This window comes from Oncorhynchus keta, unplaced genomic scaffold (assembly GCF_023373465.1).
Source record: "Oncorhynchus keta strain PuntledgeMale-10-30-2019 unplaced genomic scaffold, Oket_V2 Un_contig_541_pilon_pilon, whole genome shotgun sequence".
Lineage (NCBI taxonomy): Eukaryota > Metazoa > Chordata > Actinopteri > Salmoniformes > Salmonidae > Oncorhynchus > Oncorhynchus keta.
Genome location: NW_026288280.1, coordinates 212025 through 230000, shown reverse-complemented (window position 1 = coordinate 230000; position 17976 = coordinate 212025). Strand labels below are relative to the sequence as shown.

At 51.4% G+C, this 17976-nt stretch overlaps 1 protein-coding gene and 1 long non-coding RNA gene across 7 annotated transcripts in view; both read right to left on the bottom strand.

Moving 5' to 3' along the window:
- The window catches only part of LOC127925323 (ferroxidase HEPHL1-like), a 92149-nt gene that overhangs the window by 12818 nt on the left and 61355 nt on the right, over positions 1-17976 (bottom strand). Inside the window, 6 exon segments of the mRNA XM_052510169.1 lie at positions 1-65; positions 67-104; positions 1439-1564; positions 15092-15205; positions 15208-15230; positions 15467-15683. The exon segment at positions 1-65 is cut by the window's left edge and continues 4 nt beyond it. Of these exon segments, the coding sequence (XP_052366129.1) occupies positions 1-65; positions 67-104; positions 1439-1564; positions 15092-15205; positions 15208-15230; positions 15467-15683 (583 nt within the window).
- LOC127925324 (uncharacterized) lies at positions 11067-13705 on the bottom strand. Of its 6 annotated transcripts, XR_008120494.1 has the most exons (7): positions 13657-13705; positions 13029-13068; positions 12819-12986; positions 12693-12776; positions 12445-12486; positions 11775-11942; positions 11067-11438 (listed from the first exon to the last, which is right to left on the bottom strand). It is a non-coding gene; the product is annotated as an uncharacterized LOC127925324 (long non-coding RNA). The 6 variants fall into 6 exon arrangements; XR_008120491.1 differs by lacking the exons at positions 12445-12486; positions 13029-13068; positions 13657-13705 and adding an exon at positions 13069-13370; XR_008120493.1 differs by lacking the exons at positions 12445-12486; positions 12693-12776; positions 13029-13068; positions 13657-13705 and adding exons at positions 12609-12650; positions 13069-13370.

Genomic DNA, 17976 nt, shown 5'->3' with positions numbered 1-17976 from the left:
ACGAAGTCAACAGTAGAGTAGTACGCGTAGGAGATACAGTTAGGATCAGAGACTCCTGGACCAGAGTTTCTCTGGGACCTCCCATCTGAACTCTGTCATGTATCCTGGGGATGAGAGAATAGAGGAGAGGAGAGGAGAGGAGGGAGGAGAGAGATGGAGAGGGGAAAATGAGAGGAAGATGGAGAGGAGGAGAGGGGAAAGAGAGGAGGAGAGAGATGAGAGGGGAAAAGGAGAGGAGGAGAGAGATGGAGAGGGGAGAAAAAGGAGAGGAGGAGAGAGATGGAGAGGGGAAAAGGAGAAGAGGAGAGGAGGAGAGGGGAAAAGGAGAAGAGGAGAGGGGAAAAGGAGAGGAGAGAGAGATGGGAGGAGGAGGGGGAAAAGGAGAAGGAGAGAGATGGAGAGGGGAAAAGGAGAGGAGGAGAGAGATGGAGAGGAGGAGAGGGGAAAAGGAGAAGGAGAGGGGAAAAGAGAGAGGAGAGAGATGGGAGAGGAGGAGAGGGGAAAAGGAGAGAGGAGAGAGATGGAGAGGGGAAAAGGAGAAGAGGAGAGGGGAAAAGGAGAGGAGGAGAGAGATGGAGAGGAGGAGAGGGGAAAAGGAGAGGAGGAGAGAGATGGAGAGGGGAAAAGGGAGAAGAGGGAGAGGGGAAAAGGAGAGAGGAGGAGAGAGATGGAGAGGAGGAGAGGGGAAAAGGAGAGGAGGAGAGAGATGGAGAGGGGAAAAGGAGAGGAGGAGAGAGATGGAGAGGGGAAAAGGAGAGGAGGAGAGAGATGGAGAGGAGGAGAGGGGAAAAGGAGAGGAGGAGAGAGATGGAGAGGGGAAAAAAGGAGAGGAGGAGAGAGATGGAGAGGAGGAGAGGGGAAAAGGAGAAGAGGAGAGGAAAAAGGAGAGAGATGGAGAGGAGAGGAGGAGAGGGGAAAAGGAAGGAGGAGAGAGATGGAGAGGGGAAAAGGAGAAGAGGAGAGGGGAAAAGGAGAGGAGGAGAGAGATGGAGAGGAGGAGAGGGGAAAAGGAGAGGAGGAGAGAGATGGAGAGGGGAAAAGGAGAAGGAGAGGAGAGAGAGGAAAGGAGAGGAGGAGAGAGGGGAGAGGGGAAAAGGAGAAGAGGAGAGGGGAGAGAGATGGAGAGGGGAAAAGGAGAAGAGGAGAGGAGGAGAGAGATGGAGAGGGGAAAAGGAGAAGAGGAGAGGAGGAGAGAGATGGAGAGGGGAAAAGGAGAAGAGGAGAGGAGGAGAGAGATGGAGAGAGGGGAAAAGGAGAAGAGGAGAGGGGAAAAGGAGAGGAGGAGAGCGGAAAAGGAGAGGAGGAGATAAAAAGGGGAGGAGCACACAGACATTAACATGGACCGTTGTTGGTTGGACAGGTGTGTCTGTGTCTGTGATGTCCACTCTGTGTGTTTGTATAGAGTACGGCCGGCAGTGTGTTTGTGTGTGTGTTTTACCTGGCTGGACAGGTGTGTGTGTGTCGGTAGTGACCACTCCGTGAGCGTGTATAGAGTACGGACGGCTGGCTCTGTTCTTAAAGGTGATCAGAACCTCCTCTCCCACCTCCACCCTGATGATAGGACCTGTAGGAACGACACACAAACACACCAGTAACCGTATCAATCCCAGCTAGCGCATAAACCTTCTGGGAACCATATGTTTCTTAGTGCTTGCTGAGAGCATGGTTGTCCTATGGTTATTTAGCCTACAACCTTCCCACAACCTTCTGGGAACCACATGTTTCTTAGTGCTTGGTGAGAGCGTGGTTGTCCTACGGTTATTTAGCCTACAACCTTCCCACAACCTTCTGGGAACCATATGTTTCTTAGTGCTTGGTGAGAGCATGGTTGTCCTATGGTTATTTAGCCTACAACCTTGGCTTTGGAACATTCTCAGCACATTTAAGGAACTTGACAATAAAACGCTATTTTCTTAGGTATTTCGTTCCTTTTAACAGAATGTTTGTTCACATTTAATTAACATTTTGGAAAAGGTTCTAGGAATGTTCTCCAACTGGTTTGACATTGGGAAAGTTCTCAAATAGTTCAGAGAACGTTAAGAAACAACGTTCTTCCGTGGGAATTTCAGTGGCGTCATCAGGGCCATACCACTGTGAGTCATCAGGGCCATACCACTGTGAGTCATCAGGGCCATACCACTGAGTCATCAGGGCCATACCACTGTGAGTCATCAGGGCCATACCACTGTGAGTCATCACGGCCATACCACTGTGAGTCATCAGGGCCATACCACTGAGTCATCAGGGCCATACCACTGTGAGCCACCAGGGCCATACCACTGTGAGCCACCAGGGCCATACCACTGAGTCATCAGGGCCATACCACTGAGTCATCAGGGCCATACCACTGAGTCATCAGGGCCATACCACTGAGTCATCAGGGCCATACCACTGTGAGCCACCAGGGCCATACCGCTGTGAGCCACCAGGGCCATACCGCTGTGAGTCATCAGGGCCATACCACTGTGAGTCATCAGGGCCATACCACTGTGAGTCATCAGGGCCATACCACTGTGAGTCATCAGGGCCATACCACTGAGTCATCAGGGCCATACCACTGTGAGTCATCAGGGCCATACCACTGTGAGTCATCAGGGCCATACCACTGTGAGTCATCAGGGCCATACCACTGTGAGTCATCAGGGCCATACCACTGTGAGTCATCAGGGCCATACCACTGTGAGTCCATACCACTGTGAGTCATCAGGGCCATACCACTGTGAGTCATCAGGGCCATACCACTGTGAGTCATCAGGGCCATACCACTGTGAGTCATCAGGGCCATACCACTGTGAGTCATCAGGCCATACCACTGTGAGTCATCAGGCCATACCACTGTGAGTCATCAGGGCCATACCACTGTGAGTCATCAGGGCCATACCACTGTGAGTCATCAGGGCCATACCACTGTGAGTCATCAGGGCCATACTACTGTGAGCCACCAGGGCCATACCACTGTGAGTCACCAGGGCCATACCACTGTGAGTCACCAGGGCCATACCGCTGTGAGCCACCAGGGCCATACCACTGTGAGTCATCACGGCCATACCACTGTGAGTCATCAGGGCCATACCACTGTGAGTCATCAGGGCCATACCACTGTGAGTCATCAGGGCCATACCACTGTGAGTCACCAGGGCCATACCACTGTGAGTCATCAGGGCCATACCACTGTGAGTCATCACGGCCATACCACTGTGAGTCATCAGGGCCATACCACTGTGAGTCATCACGGCCATACCACTGTGAGTCATCACGGCCATACCACTGTGAGTCATCACGGCCATACCACTGTGAGTCATCACGGCCATACCACTGTGAGTCATCACGGCCATACCACTGTGAGTCATCAGGGCCATACCACTGTGAGTCATCACGGCCATACCACTGTGAGTCATCACGGCCATACCACTGTGAGTCATCACGGCCATACCACTGTGAGTCATCACGGCCATACCGCTGTGAGTCATCACGGGCCATACCGCTGTGAGTCATCAGGGCCATACCGCTGTGAGTCATCAGGGCCATACCACTGTGAGTCATCAGGGCCATACCACTGTGAGCCACCAGGGCCATACCACTGTGAGCCACCAGGGCCATACCACTGTGAGCCACCAGGGCCATACCACTGTGAGTCATCAGGGCCATACCACAGTGAGCCACCAGGGCCATACCGCTGTGAGCCACCAGGGCCATACCGCTGTGAGTCATCACGGCCATACCACTGTGAGTCATCAGGGCCATACCACTGTGAGTCATCAGGGCCATACCACTGTGAGCCACCAGGGCCATACCACTGTGAGTCATCAGGGCCATACCACTGTGAGTCATCACGGCCATACCACTGTGAGTCATCAGGGCCATACCACTGTGAGTCATCAGGGCCATACCACTGTGAGCCACCAGGGCCATACCACTGTGAGTCATCAGGGCCATACCACTGTGAGTCATCAGGGCCATACCACTGTGAGTCATCAGGGCCATACCACTGTGAGTCATCAGGGCCATACCACTGTGAGTCATCAGGGCCATACCACTGTGAGTCATCACGGCCATACCACTGTGAGTCATCACGGCCATACCACTGTGAGTCATCAGGGCCATACCACTGTGAGTCATCAGGCCATACCACTGAGTCATCAGGGCCATACCACTGTGAGTCATCAGGGCCATACCACTGTGAGTCATCAGGGCCATACCACTGTGAGTCATCAGGGCCATACCACTGTGAGTCATCAGGGCCATACCACTGTGAGTCATCAGGGCCATACCACTGTGAGTCATCAGGGCCATACCACTGTGAGTCATCAGGCCATACCACTGTGAGTCATCAGGGCCATACCACTGTGAGTCATCATACCACTGGAGTCATAGGGCCATACCGCTGTGAGTCATCAGGCCATACCGCTGTGAGTCATCAGGGCCATACCACTGTGAGTCACCAGGGCCATACCACTGTGAGTCATCAGGGCCATACCACTGTGAGTCATCAGGGCCATACCACTGTGAGTCATCAGGGCCATACCACTGTGAGTCATCAGGGCCATACCGCTGTGAGTCATCAGGGCCATACCACTGTGAGTCATCAGGGCCATACCACTGAGTCATCAGGGCCATACCACTGTGAGTCATCAGGGCCATACCACTGAGTCATCAGGGCCATACCACTGTGAGTCATCAGGGCCATACCACTGTGAGTCATCAGGGCCATACCACTGAGTCATCAGGGCCATACCACTGTGAGTCATCAGGGCCATACCACTGTGAGTCATCAGGGCCATACCACTGTGAGTCATCAGGGCCATACCACTGTGAGTCATCAGGGCCATACCACTGTGAGTCATCAGGGCCATACCACTGTGAGTCATCAGGGCCATACCACTGAGTCATCAGGGCCATACCGCTGTGAGTCATCAGGGCCATACCGCTGTGAGTCATCAGGGCCATACCACTGTGAGTCATCAGGGCCATACCACTGTGAGTCATCAGGGCCATACCACTGTGAGTCATCAGGGCCATACCACTGTGAGTCATCAGGGCCATACCACTGAGTCATCAGGGCCATACCGCTGTGAGTCATCAGGGCCATACCACTGTGAGTCATCACGGCCATACCACTGTGAGTCATCACGGCCATACCACTGTGAGTCATCAGGGCCATACCACTGAGTCATCACGATACCACTGTGAGTCATCAGGGCCATACCACTGTGAGTCATCACGGCCATACCACTGTGAGTCATCACGGCCATACCACTGTGAGTCATCAGGGCCATACCGCTGTGAGTCATCACGGCCATACCACTGTGAGTCATCACGGCCATACCACTGTGAGTCATCAGGGCCATACCGCTGAGTCATCAGGGCCATACCACTGTGAGTCATCAGGGCCATACCGCTGTGAGTCATCAGGGCCATACCGCTGTGAGTCATCAGGGCCATACCGCTGTGAGTCATCAGGGCCATACCACTGTGAGTCAGGGCCATACCACTGTGAGTCATCAGGGCCATACCACTGTGAGTCATCAGGGCCATACCGCAGTGAGTCATCAGGGCCATACCGCAGTGAGTCATCAGGGCCATACCACTGTGAGTCAGGGCCATACCGCAGTGAGTCATCAGGGCCATACCGCTGAGTCATCAGGGCCATACCACTGTGAGCCACCAGGGCCATACCACTGTGAGTCATCAGGCCATACCGCTGTGAGTCATCAGGGCCATACCACTGTGAGCCACCAGGGCCATACCGCTGTGAGTCATCAGGGCCATACCACTGAGTCATCAGGGCCATACCACTGTGAGTCATCAGGGCCATACCGCTGAGTCATCAGGGCCATACCGCTGTGAGTCATCAGGGCCATACCGCTGTGAGCCACCAGGGCCATACCACTGTGAGCCACCAGGGCCATACCACTGTGAGTCATCAGGGCCATACCGCTGTGAGCCACCAGGGCCATACCACTGTGAGTCATCAGGGCCATACCGCTGAGTCATCAGGGCCATACCGCTGTGAGCCACCAGGGCCATACCACTGTGAGCCACCAGGGCCATACCACTGTGAGTCATCAGGGCCATACTGCTGTGAGTCATCAGGGCCATACCACTGTGAGTCATCAGGGCCATACCACTGTGAGTCATCACGGCCATACCACTGTGAGTCATCAGGGCCATACCACTGAGTCATCAGGGCCATACCACTGTGAGTCATCACGGCCATACCACTGTGAGTCATCAGGGCCATACTGCTGTGAGTCATCAGGGCCATACCACTGTGAGCCACCAGGGCCATACCACTGTGAGTCATCAGGGCCATACTGCTGTGAGTCATCAGGGCCATACCACTGTGAGTCATCAGGGCCATACCACTGTGAGTCATCAGGGCCATACCACTGTGAGTCATCAGGGCCATACCACTGTGAGTCATCAGGGCCATACCGCTGTGAGTCATCACGGCCATACCACTGTGAGTCATCAGGGCCATACCACTGTGAGTCATCAGGCCATACCACTGTGAGTCATCAGGGCCATACCACTGAGTCATCAGGGCCATACCACTGTGAGTCATCAGGGCCATACCACTGTGAGTCATCAGGGCCATACCACTGTGAGCCATCAGGGCCATACCACTGTGAGTCATCAGGGCCATACCACTGTGAGTCATCAGGGCCATACCGCTGAGTCATCAGGGCCATACCACTGTGAGTCATCAGGGCCATACCACTGAGTCATCAGGGCCAAAACCACTGTGAGTCATCAGGGCCATACCACTGTGAGTCATCAGGGCCATACCGCTGTGAGTCATCAGGGCCATACCGCTGTGAGTCATCAGGGCCATACCACTGTGAGTCATCAGGGCCATACCACTGTGAGTCATCAGGGCCATACCACTGTGAGTCATCAGGGCCATACCGCTGTGAGTCATCAGGGCCATACCACTGTGAGTCATCAGGGCCATACCACTGTGAGTCATCAGGGCCATACCACTGTGAGTCATCAGGGCCATACCACTGTGAGTCATCAGGGCCATACCACTGTGAGTCATCAGGGCCATACCACTGTGAGTCATCAGGGCCATACCACTGTGAGCCATCAGGGCCATACCCTGTGAGTCATCAGGGCCATACCGCTGTGAGCCACCAGGGCCATACCGCTGTGAGCCACCAGGGCCATACCGCTGTGAGCCACCAGGGCCATACCGCTGTGAGCCACCAGGGCCATACCGCTGTGAGCCACCAGGCCATACCGCTGTGAGCCACCAGGGCCATACCGCTGTGAGCCACCAGGGCCATACCGCTGTGAGCCACCAGGGCCATACCGCTGTGAGCCACCAGGGCCATACCGCTGTGAGCCTCCAGGGCCATACCGCTGTGAGCCATCAGGGCCATACCGCTGTGAGTCATCAGGGCCATACCGCTGTGAGTCATCAGGCCATACCACTGTGAGTCATCAGGGCCATACCACTGTGAGCCATCAGGGCCATACCACTGTGAGTCATCAGGGCCATACCACTGTGAGTCATCAGGGCCATACCGCTGTGAGTCATCAGGGCCATACCGCTGTGAGTCATCAGGGCCATACCACTGTGAGTCATCAGGGCCATACCGCTGTGAGTCATCAGGGCCATACCCCCTGTGAGTCATCAGGGCCATACCACTGTGAGTCATCAGGGCCATACCACTGTGAGCCATCAGGGCCATACCACTGTGAGTCACCATACCACTGTGAGTCATCAGGGCCATACCACTGAGTCATCAGGCCATACCGCTGTGAGTCATCAGGGCCATACCACTGTGAGTCATCAGGGCCATACCACTGTGAGCCACCAGGGCCATACCGCTGTGAGCCACCAGGGCCATACCGCTGTGAGCCACCAGGGCCATACCGCTGTGAGCCACCAGGGCCATACCGCTGTGAGCCACCAGGCCATACCGCTGTGAGCCACCAGGGCCATACCGCTGTGAGCCACCAGGGCCATACCGCTGTGAGCCACCAGGGCCATACCGCTGTGAGCCACCAGGGCCATACCGCTGTGAGCCACCAGGGCCATACCACTGTGAGCCACCAGGGCCATACCGCTGTGAGCCACCAGGGCCATACCGCTGTGAGCCACCAGGGCCATACCGCTGTGAGCCACCAGGCCATACCGCTGTGAGCCACCAGGGCCATACCGCTGTGAGCCATCAGGGCCATACCGCTGTGAGCCATCAGGGCCATACCACTGTGAGTCATCAGGGCCATACCACTGTGAGTCATCAGGGCCATACCACTGTGAGCCATCAGGGCCATACCACTGTGAGTCATCAGGGCCATACCACTGAGTCATCAGGGCCATACCACTGTGAGTCATCACGGCCATACCACTGTGAGTCATCAGGGCCATACCACTGTGAGTCATCAGGGCCATACCACTGTGAGTCATCAGGGCCATACCACTGTGAGTCATCAGGGCCATACCGCTGTGAGTCATCAGGGCCATACCACTGTGAGTCATCAGGGCCATACCACTGTGAGTCATCAGGGCCATACCGCTGTGAGTCATCAGGGCCATACCGCTGTGAGTCATCAGGGCCATACCACTGTGAGTCATCAGGGCCATACCACTGTGAGTCATCAGGGCCATACCACTGAGTCATCAGGGCCATACCACTGAGTCATCAGGGCCATACCACTGTGAGTCATCAGGGCCATACCACTGTGAGTCATCAGGGCCATACCACTGTGAGTCATCAGGGCCATACCACTGTGAGCCATCAGGGCCATACCACTGTGAGTCATCAGGCCATACCACTGTGAGTCATCAGGGCCATACCACTGAGTCATCACGGCCATACCACTGTGAGTCATCAGGGCCATACCACTGAGTCATCAGGGCCATACCACTGTGAGTCATCAGGGCCATACCACTGTGAGTCATCAGGGCCATACCACTGTGAGTCATCAGGGCCATACCACTGTGAGTCATCAGGGCCATACCACTGTGAGTCATCAGGGCCATACCACTGTGAGTCATCAGGGCCATACCACTGAGTCATCAGGGCCATACCACTGAGTCATCACGGCCATACCACTGAGTCATCAGGGCCATACCACTGTGAGTCATCAGGGCCATACCACTGAGTCATCAGGGCCATACCGCTGTGAGTCATCAGGGCCATACCACTGTGAGTCATCAGGGCCATACCACTGTGAGTCATCAGGGCCATACCGCTGTGAGTCATCAGGGCCATACCACTGTGAGTCATCAGGGCCATACCACTGTGAGTCATCAGGGCCATACCACTGTGAGTCATCAGGGCCATACCACTGTGAGTCATCAGGGCCATACCACTGAGTCATCAGGGCCATACCACTGTGAGTCATCAGGGCCATACCACTGTGAGTCATCAGGCCATACCACTGTGAGCCATCAGGGCCATACCACTGTGAGTCATCAGGGCCATACCACTGTGAGTCATCAGGGCCATACCGCTGAGTCATCAGGGCCATACCACTGTGAGTCATCAGGGCCATACCACTGAGTCATCAGGGCCAAACCACTGTGAGTCATCAGGGCCATACCACTGTGAGTCATCAGGGCCATACCGCTGTGAGTCATCAGGGCCATACCGCTGTGAGTCATCAGGGCCATACCACTGTGAGTCATCAGGGCCATACCACTGTGAGTCATCACGGCCATACCACTGTGAGTCATCAGGGCCATACCGCTGTGAGTCATCAGGGCCATACCACTGTGAGTCATCAGGCCATACCACTGTGAGTCATCAGGGCCATACCACTGTGAGTCATCAGGGCCATACCACTGTGAGTCATCAGGGCCATACCACTGTGAGTCATCAGGGCCATACCACTGTGAGTCATCAGGGCCATACCACTGTGAGCCATCAGCCATACCACTGTGAGTCATCAGGCCATACCGCTGTGAGCCACCAGGGCCATACCGCTGTGAGCCACCAGGGCCATACCGCTGTGAGCCACCAGGGCCATACCGCTGTGAGCCACCAGGCCATACCGCTGTGAGCCACCAGGGCCATACCGCTGTGAGCCACCAGGGCCATACCGCTGTGAGCCACCAGGGCCATACCGCTGTGAGCCACCAGGGCCATACCGCTGTGAGCCATCAGGGCCATACCACTGAGTCATCAGGGCCATACCACTGTGAGTCATCAGGGCCATACCACTGTGAGCCATCAGGGCCATACCACTGTGAGTCATCAGGGCCATACCACTGAGTCATCAGGGCCATACCACTGTGAGTCATCACGGCCATACCACTGTGAGTCATCAGGGCCATACCACTGTGAGCCATCAGGGCCATACCACTGTGAGTCATCAGGGCCATACCACTGTGAGTCATCAGGGCCATACCGCTGTGAGTCATCAGGGCCATACCACTGTGAGTCATCAGGGCCATACCACTGTGAGTCATCAGGGCCATACCGCTGTGAGTCATCAGGGCCATACCACTGTGAGTCATCAGGGCCATACCACTGTGAGTCATCAGGGCCATACCACTGAGTCATCAGGGCCATACCACTGAGTCATCAGGGCCATACCACTGTGAGTCATCAGGGCCATACCACTGTGAGTCATCAGGGCCATACCGCTGTGAGTCATCAGGGCCATACCGCTGTGAGCCACCAGGGCCATACCACTGTGAGTCATCAGGGCCATACCACTGTGAGTCATCAGGGCCATACCACTGTGAGTCATCAGGGCCATACCACTGTGAGTCATCAGGGCCATACCACTGTGAGTCATCAGGGCCATACCACTGTGAGTCATCAGGGCCATACCACTGTGAGTCATCAGGGCCATACCACTGTGAGTCATCAGGGCCATACCACTGTGAGTCATCAGGGCCATACCACTGTGAGTCATCAGGGCCATACCACTGTGAGTCATCAGGGCCATACCACTGTGAGTCATCAGTCTCTGGTTGTGGTCTCAGAGCAGTGGGGACACTGTGCAGAGTGTTTCAGTAGGGTGATTGACGAGATGTGGGCCCACGTGCATATCGCATATGCCATATATATTTCTTTGCCACTAAACACAATTTTAGGCCGCTTTAAGTTACAGTTTTACTGTGAACACTGAGGCTCTACCTGCTTTAAGTTACAGTTTTACTGTGAACACTGAGGCTCTACCTGCTTTAAGATACAGTTTTACTGTGAACACTGAGGCTCTACCTGCTTTAAGATACAGTTTTACTGTGAACACTGAGGCTGTACCCACTTTAAGTTACAGTTTTACTGTGAACACTGAGGCTGTACCCGCTTTAAGTTACAGTTTTACTGTGAACACTGAGGCTGTACCTGCTTTAAGTTACAGTTTTACTGTGAACACTGAGGCTGTACCTGCTTTAAGTTACAGTTTTACTGTGAACACTGAGGCTGTACCTGCTTTAAGTTACAGTTTTACTGTGAACACTGAGGCTCTACCTGCTTTAAGTTACAGTTTGACTGTGAACACTGAGGCTGTACCCACTTTAAATTACAGTTTTACTGTGAACACTGAGGCTGTACCTGCTTTAAGTTACAGTTTTACTGTGAACACTGAGGCTCTACCTGCTTTAAGTTACAGTTTTACTGTGAACACTAAGGCTGTACCCACTTTAAATTACAGTTTTACTGTGAACACTGAGTCTGTATCCACTTTAAGTTACAGTTTTACTGTGAACACTGAGGCTCTACCTGCTTTAAGTTACAGTTTTACTGTGAACACTGAGGCTGTAGCCGCTTTAAGTTACAGTTTTACTGTGAACACTGAGTCTGTACCTGCTTTAAGTTACAGTTTTACTGTGAACACTGAGGCTGTACCTGCTTTAAGTTACAGTTTTACTGTGAACACTGAGGCTGTACCTGCTTTAAGTTACAGTTTTACTGTGAACACTGAGGCTGTACCTGCTTTAAGTTACAGTTTTACTGTGAACACTGAGGCTGTACCTCTTTAAGTTACAGTTTTACTGTGAACACTGAGGCTGTACCTGCTTTAAGTTACAGTTTTACTGTGAACACTGAGGCTCTACCTGCTTTAAGTTACAGTTTTACTGTGAACACTGAGGCTGTACCTGCTTTAAGTTACAGATTTACTGTGAACACTGAGGCTGTACCTGCTTTAAGTTACAGTTTTACTGTGAACACTGAGGCTGTACCTGCTTTAAGTTACAGTTTTGCTGTGAACACTGAGGCTGTCCCCTCTTTAAGTTACAGTTTTACTGTGAACACTGAGGCTGTCCCCACTTTAAGTTACAGTTTTACTGTGAACACTGAGGCTGTCCCCTCTTTAAGTTACAGTTTTACTGTGAACACTGAGGCTGTCCCCTCTTTAAGTTACAGTTTTGCTGTGAACACTGAGGCTGTACCTGCTTTAAGTTACAGTTTTACTGTGAACACTGAGGCTGTCCCCTCTTATGTTACAGTTTTACTGTGAACACTGAGGCTGTACCCGCTTTAAGTTACAGTTTTACTGTGAACACTGAGGCTGTACCTGCTTTAGGTTACAGTTTTACTGTGAACACTGAGTCTGTACCTGCTTTAAGTTACAGTTTTACTGTGAACACTGAGACTGTACCCACTAAGTTAGTTTTACTGTGAACACTGAGGCTGTACCTGCTTTAAGTTACAGTTTTACTGTGAACACTGAGGCTGTACCTGCTTTAAGTTACAGTTTTACTGTGAACACTGAGTCTGTACCTGCTTTAAGTTACAGTTTTACTGTGAACACTGAGGCTGTACCTGCTTTAAGTTACAGTTTTACTGTGAACACTGAGGCTGTACCTGCATTAAGTTACAGTTTTACTGTGAACACTGAGGCTGTACCCACTTTAAGTTACAGTTTTACTGTGAACACTGAGGCTGTACCTGCTTTAAGTTACAGTTTTACTGTGAACACTGAGGCTGTACCTGCTTTAAGTTACAGTTTTACTGTGAACACTGAGGCTGTACCTGCTTTAAGTTACAGTTTTACTGTGAACACTGAGGCTGTACCTGCATTAAGTTACAGTTTTACTGTGAACACTGAGGCTGTACCCACTAAGTTACAGTTTTACTGTGTACACTGAGGCTGTACCTGCTTTAAGTTACAGTTTTACTGTGAACACTGAGGCTGTACCTGCTTTAAGTTACAGTTTTACTGTGAACACTGAGGCTGTACCCGCTTTAAGTTACAGTTTTACTGTGAACACTGAGGCTGTATCCGCTTTAAGTTACAGTTTTACTGTGAACACTGAGGCTGTACCTGCTTTAAGTTACAGTTTTACTGTGAACACTAAGGCTGTAACCACTTTAAGTTACAGTTTTACTGTGAACACTGAGGCTGTACCTGCTTTAAGTTACAGTTTTACTGTGAACACTAAGGCTGTAACCACTTTAAGTTACAGTTTGACTGTGAACACTGAGGCTGTACCTGCTTTAAGTTACAGTTTTACTGTGAACACTGAGGCTGTATCCACTTTAAGTTACAGTTTTACTGTGAACACTGAGGCTGTATCCACTTTAAATTACAGTTTTACTGTGAACACTGAGACTGTATCCGCTTTAAGTTACAGTTTTACTGTGAACACTGAGGCTGTATCCACTTTAAGTTACAGTTTTACTGTGAACACTGAGGCTGTACCCGCTTTAAGTTACAGTTTTACTGTGAACACTGAGGCTGTACCCACTTTAAATTACAGTTTTACTGTGAACACTGAGGCTGTACCTGCTTTATGTTACAGTTTTACTGTGAACACTGAGGCTGTAGCCGCTTTAAGTTACAGTTTGGCTACTGGCTACTTCGCTTATTCAAGCCTGTCTAAAAATACAAGACTGTCCCTTTAAGACATAATAAAAAGCTCTTTACCTGACTGGCTTTTCAAAATGTCTAGAAATGTACACGTTTCCTGCTCTTGTAGGAAGTAATCCCTCCCCTATTGCTGACTACGAATTATCTTTAACTGGGCTAATAACTCACTAACTAGCCAATAATATGAACAAATATACACACGTGGTTACATGCAGCTCTCGCTTTGATCTCAAACCAAGCGCATCTATTCGCGACCGCTCATGTTGTAAACACAGTCCAGTTCAAAGTGAATGGCACAGATCCATATATGGCAATGGTCTATTTGCATATAGGCCTACTGCAGATAGAGTACAGCCTGAGTCACCTTTAATGCAACATAATCCTACTTCAATGGGCTCTGCCTACAAGAAAATCTCTTGCACAGTTCGTTTTGTGTAGTTCGTTTTGTTTCTGTCCGTTACAATGAAAGTATTGCGTTGATTCGAGCACAATTCCCACAGCAGAGTGAAATGCGGTTTAGTGTTGACTAAAGGGCACGAATGTAGAAAGATGAGTGAAGTTCCATTTCGTGCTTCTCTGCGCTGATATTTCATCTGCAGTGTGAGGGGAGGTGCGTGGCAGTTTAGAGGGAACCTTGCACAAAAACGTATAGTGTGATCAGTATCACATAGAGAGTTGTGCACTATTGTAAAGTGGCTGTTCCACTGGATGTCATAAGGTGAATGCACCACTTGAAAGTCGCTCTGGATAAGAGCGTCTGCTAAATGACTTAAATGTAAATGTAAATGTTGTGGTATAATCAGTATAGCATAGAGGTTTAACAAAATGCTTCAAAGCAGGTCTACGTTTATTTTCACCCCCAATACACCGGATGCCGTCATATGGTGTATTGTTTGGGAGCGCGGATCCCAGACCCACCCTCTTCGTGGACAATTATGTGTGAAACATCTCAATGACCTAGAAATCCCTTGGACATGATGAAAACAAACCCAGGTGTCTCCCAGGGTGAGATCCTTGGACATGATGAAAACAAACCCAGGTGTCTCCCAGGGTGAGATCCCTTGGACATGATGAAAACAAACCCAGGTGTCTCCCAGGGTGAGATCCCTTGGACATGATGAAAACAAACCCAGACTCACTCACTAATCCTGCCTTCTTCTCCGCTACTTCCCTTCATGGATTTGAAAGGAAATGACTGGTATATAGAAACTCAGTGTAGCCCATGTCTTCACCAATCCAATGCTTTTAGATTTGTTGAAAGTCGTGAACAAGTGCAAACATCAGGAGGGAGAAGATATTATTACCCTACCCAGAATGCCGAGGTGCAGTTGTTCAGGTTGCAGTTCCGTCTGTGTCCTGAAGGTGTCATCAGTGTACTGTCTATACACCGCCTTCTTATAGCGTGGACCAATACGATTCTCTCCCTGCCCACGAATATACTGCCTGGACTGGGACACACACACACACACACACACACACACACACACACACACACACACACACACACACACACACACACACACACACACACACACACACACACACACACACACACACACACACACACACACACACACAAGCATTTCGCTACAGTGGCAATTACATCTGCCTAATCCTGCTTATGTGACCCTGTGATTGGATTTGACACACAGAAACACCCTCCTCCTCCTCCTCCTCTCTCTACCTGTCCTCCTCTGTAGCGTGATGTTTCTCCAGTTCCCAGGCCCGGTTAGGTGAGTAGTCCCACTCCACCTCCTCTGCGCTGATGTAGTAGCGAACCACGGACGAGGCACGGGCGTGTGTGTGTTCACGCTGCTCGGGTGAGCAGGGCTTCACAGAGTACTGCTGTCTCATCCCTCCATTATAGTGGTCAGTCACTCTGCAGCTCACCTCAAATACACCTGGAGACACAAGGGGTTAGAGGTCAGAGGTCAGGGGTAAGAGGTCAGGGACAGAGGTTAACATTATAGTTGTCAGTCACTCTGCAGCTCACCTCAAATACACCTAGAGACACAAGGGGTTAGAGGTCAGGGTCAGAGGTCAGGGACAGAGGTTAACATTATAGTGGTCAGTCACTCTGCAGCTCACCTCAAATACACCTGGAGACACAAGGGGTTAGAGGTCAGGGGTCAGGGACAGAGGTTAACATTATAGTGGTCAGTCACTCTGCAGCTCACCTCAAATACACCTAGAGACACAGGGGTAGAGGTCAGTGGTAAGAGGTCAGGGGTTAGAGGTCAGGGGTAAGAGGTCAGGGGTAAGAGGTCAGGGTAAGAGGTCAGGGGAGAGGTCAGGGGTAAGAGGTCAGGGGTAGAGGTCAGGGGTAGAGGTCAGGGGTAGAGGTCAGGGGTAGAGGTCAGGAGTAGAGGTCAGGGGTAGAGGTCAGGGGGAGAGGTCAGGGGAGAGGTCAGGGGTAAGAGGTCAGGGGGAGAGGTCAGGGGTAAGAGGTCAGGGGGAGAGGTCAGGGGTAGAGGTCAGGGGTAAGAGGTCAGGGGGAGAGGTCAGGGGTAGAGGTCAGGGTAAGAGGTCAGGGGAGAGGTCAGGGGTAGAGGTCAGGGGTAAGAGGTCAGGGGGAGAGGTCAGGGGTAGAGGTCAGGGGTGAGAGGTCAGGGGTAAGAGGTCAGGGGAGAGGTCAGGGTAAGAGGTCAGGGGTAGAGGTCAGGGGTAGAGGTCAGGGGTAAGAGGTCAGGGGTAGAGGTCAGGGGAGATACAGTGTTTCCACCGTCAGCAGCATCGCGGAGTCTAAATCTGAAACATGAAGTCTTTTCTGAATATACATGACAGTTGTCTGTCTAAGTCAGTGGTCCTGCTGCTGTTATACTCCTCCCTGTTAATCTTAATGTTGACGGTGTCGTATTCAAACTCCTTCAGGGGGACCCCATTTATTTCCACATCAATTTCTCACCACATCACACCGCATTTCTGTATGTTAATCTCTTATCAAAAAGAAAAGAAACCAAATATACATTTAGTAAATAAAATGTTATTTTTCAAATTATCTTTCTCAAAAACGCTTGTATGTATCATCTGTACTCTTAAATGTTTTGTTCCGACATTTTAGAGATTTTTTGCAGTTCCGGGGTTCGCGACCCCGACATTGAACACCACAGCTGTATGTGTGTTTATTATGGATCCCCATTAGTTCCTGTTGCCAAGGCAGCAGCTACTCTTCCTGGGGTTTATTATGGATCCCCATTAGTTCCTGTTGCCAAGGCAGCAGCTACTCTTCCTGGGGTTTATTATGGATCCCCATTAGTTCCTGTTGCCAAGGCAGCAGCTACTCTTCCTGGGGTTTATTATGGATCCCCATTAGTACCTGCCAAGGCAGCAGCTACTCTTCCTGGGGTTTATTATGGATCCCCATTAGTTCCTGTTGCCAAGGCAGCAGCTACTCTTCCTGGGGTTTATTATGGATCCCCATTAGTTCCTGTTGCCAAGGCAGCAGCTACTCTTCCTGGGGTTTATTATGGATCCCCATTAGTTCCTGTTGCCAAGGCAGCAGCTACTCTTCCTGGGGTTTATTATGGTTCCCATTAGTTCCTGCCAAGGCAGCAGCTACTCTTCCTGGGGTTTATTATGGATCCCCATTAGTTCCTGTTGCCAAGGCAGCAGCTACTCTTCCTGGGGTTTATTATGGATCCCCATTAGTTCCTGTTGCCAAGGCAGCAGCTACTCTTCCTGGGGTTTATTATGGGTCCCCATTAGTTCCTGCCAAGGCAGCAGCTACTCTTCCTGGGGTTTATTATGGATCCCCATTAGTTCCTGTTGCCAAGGCAGCAGCTACTCTTCCTGGGGTTTATTATGGGTCCCCATTAGTTCCTGCCAAGGCAGCAGCTACTCTTCCTGGGGTTATTATGGATCCCCATTAGTTCCTGTCAAGGCAGCAGCTCCTCTTCCTGGGGTTTATTATGGATCCCCATTAGTACCTGCCAAGGCAGCAGCTCCTCTTCCTGGGGTTTATTATGGGTCCCCATTAGTTCCTGCCAAGGCAGCAGCTACTCTTCCTGGGGTTATTATGGATCCCCATTAGTTCCTGTCAAGGCAGCAGCTCCTCTTCCTGGGGTTTATTATGGATCCCCATTAGTACCTGCCAAGGCAGCAGCTACTCTTCCTGGGGTTTATTATGGATCCCCATTAGTACCTGCCAAGGCAGCAGCTACTCTTCCTGGGGTTTATTATGGATCCCCATTAGTA